At 66.6% G+C, this 1,796-nt stretch overlaps 1 protein-coding gene across 1 annotated transcript; it reads left to right on the top strand.

The window, feature by feature from the left end:
* Positions 1-839: 839 nt before the first annotated feature.
* On the top strand, positions 840-1,394 carry LOC122192145 (RNA-binding protein 14-like; the record flags this gene model as incomplete). The annotated part of the gene is made up of 1 exon (XM_042892624.1): positions 840-1,394. A coding segment is annotated over exon 1 (492 nt), but the record flags the coding sequence as incomplete, so codon positions are not given.
* Between the last annotated feature and the right edge of the window lie 402 nt (positions 1,395-1,796).

The raw sequence follows: 1,796 nt of genomic DNA on the forward strand, positions 1-1,796 counted from the left end.
CCCCCCTCCCCCCCCTTTTCCAACCCCTCCCCCAAAGGTGTGGGACATCATCGGCCGCTCGGTGGTGGTGGATGCGGGTGAGGACGACCTGGGCCGGGGCGGCCATGCGCTGTCCAAGCTGACGGGGAACTCGGGGCCCAGGTGAGGCTGTGGGGCAGCAGGTCGGGTTTGGGGGGGTCTGCGGGGGGGGACAGCGGTGTGGTGACACCCCCACGTTTGTTTGCCCACTCTCCAGGTTGGCCTGCGGGGTGGTGGCCCGGGCAGCCGGGCTCTTCCAGAACCCCAAACAGCTCTGCACCTGTGATGGCCTCACGCTGTGGGATGAGCGGGAGCGGGCTGCAGCCCCCAGCCCCACGGCAGCCCCCACCCCACACCTGGAGGCGGAAGAACGAGCGGAAAAGCCTTTGGCCCCCCCCCCCCTCCTTCCACCCCCGAAGGACCAGAGAGAAATAAAGCGCTTTGCGTCTCTTTCTTCCCCCGAAAAGAAAGAGCGCGGCCCCTTTAAGAGAGGAGGTTGGGCGTCCTTAAGCAGCAGCTGGGGTGGCGCATGCGCAATGGGACGGAGACGTTATGTAGTGATGCGCGTGCGCAAAGAAACAATTTAGAGCTGCGCGGTCCAGGCGCGCATGCGTGCTCATTATGCAGCGGTGCGCGCGCGCAGCGAGCTCCCACTGCTGACTGGTGGCGCGTATGCGCATAAAACGGAGTCGTGAGCGGCTCGGCGTGGTGCGCATGCGCAGCGAGTGGGGCAGGACGGGCCGGTAAGCGGCGCGCGTGTGCAGTAAAGGGGCGGGAAGCCGGCGCGCGTGCGCAGTGCGCGATCACCGCCCCCCCTCCGCGCTGAGGAGGCGCCGCCATTTTGTGAGGCCGCCGCCGCCAGCGCCGCTAGCGCCGCCAGCGCCATGCGTCCCGGCATCAAACTGTTCGTGGGCAATGTCCCCGAGGAGGCGACGGCGGAAGAACTGAGCGAACTGTTTTCCGGGGCCGCCGGCCCGGTGCTCGGCATCGCCTTGATGAAACAGTTCGCTTTCGTTCACCTCCGGGACGAAGCGGCGGCGGCCCGCGCCATCACGCAGCTCAACGGCCATCAGCTGCACGGCCGCCGCATCGTGGTGGAGCCGTCCCGGCCGCGGCCCACCAACACCTGCAAGATTTTTGTCGGCAACGTCTCGGCCGCCTGCACCAGCGGCGAGCTGCGGTCGCTGTTCCAGCAATACGGCACCGTCGTGGAGTGCGATGTGGTCAAAGGTACCGGACCCGCCGCTCCGGGGCCGCCCGGCCCTCCCTCCCCCGCGCCGGGACCCCGTGGGGCCCTCAGAGCCCCTTACTGGGGGGGGGGGGTGCGGCCTCCGCGATGTGGTGCCGCGTGCGGCCCTGAGGCGGAGCTGGGGGGGGTGAGGAGGGGGCGAGCCGCTGCTCCGCGGGAGGCCGGAAGGGCGTCGGTACCCGGTGGCCGATAGGAGGCGGTTTGTGCTGCCGTTGGTTCACCTCGGGCTGCTGCAGCCCGGACGCAGCGAGCTGCTCCCCTACGGGCCGCGATGGGAGGGGTGGAAGGCTATAATTCCCCCCCATTAATTGGTACTGGGTCATTTCCATGCTCCTTGCCACCATTTATACACCTCAATCTACTGCAGTCTGGACATGGAGTTGAGCTGCTCCACTCTGGGCTGCATTGGGACCTTGGAAGGCTGTAATTACCCCCTGTTAATTGATATTAGGTGATTTCCATGCTCTTTGCCACCTCAGCCTGCTCCAGAGCAGTTGTGCAGAGTGTCCTATAGGAAGCTGCTCCCCTA

This window comes from Lagopus leucura, unplaced genomic scaffold (assembly GCF_019238085.1).
Source record: "Lagopus leucura isolate 7727_CA_CO unplaced genomic scaffold, USGS_WTPT01 33019-0_obj-0_obj, whole genome shotgun sequence".
NCBI lineage: Eukaryota > Metazoa > Chordata > Aves > Galliformes > Phasianidae > Lagopus > Lagopus leucura.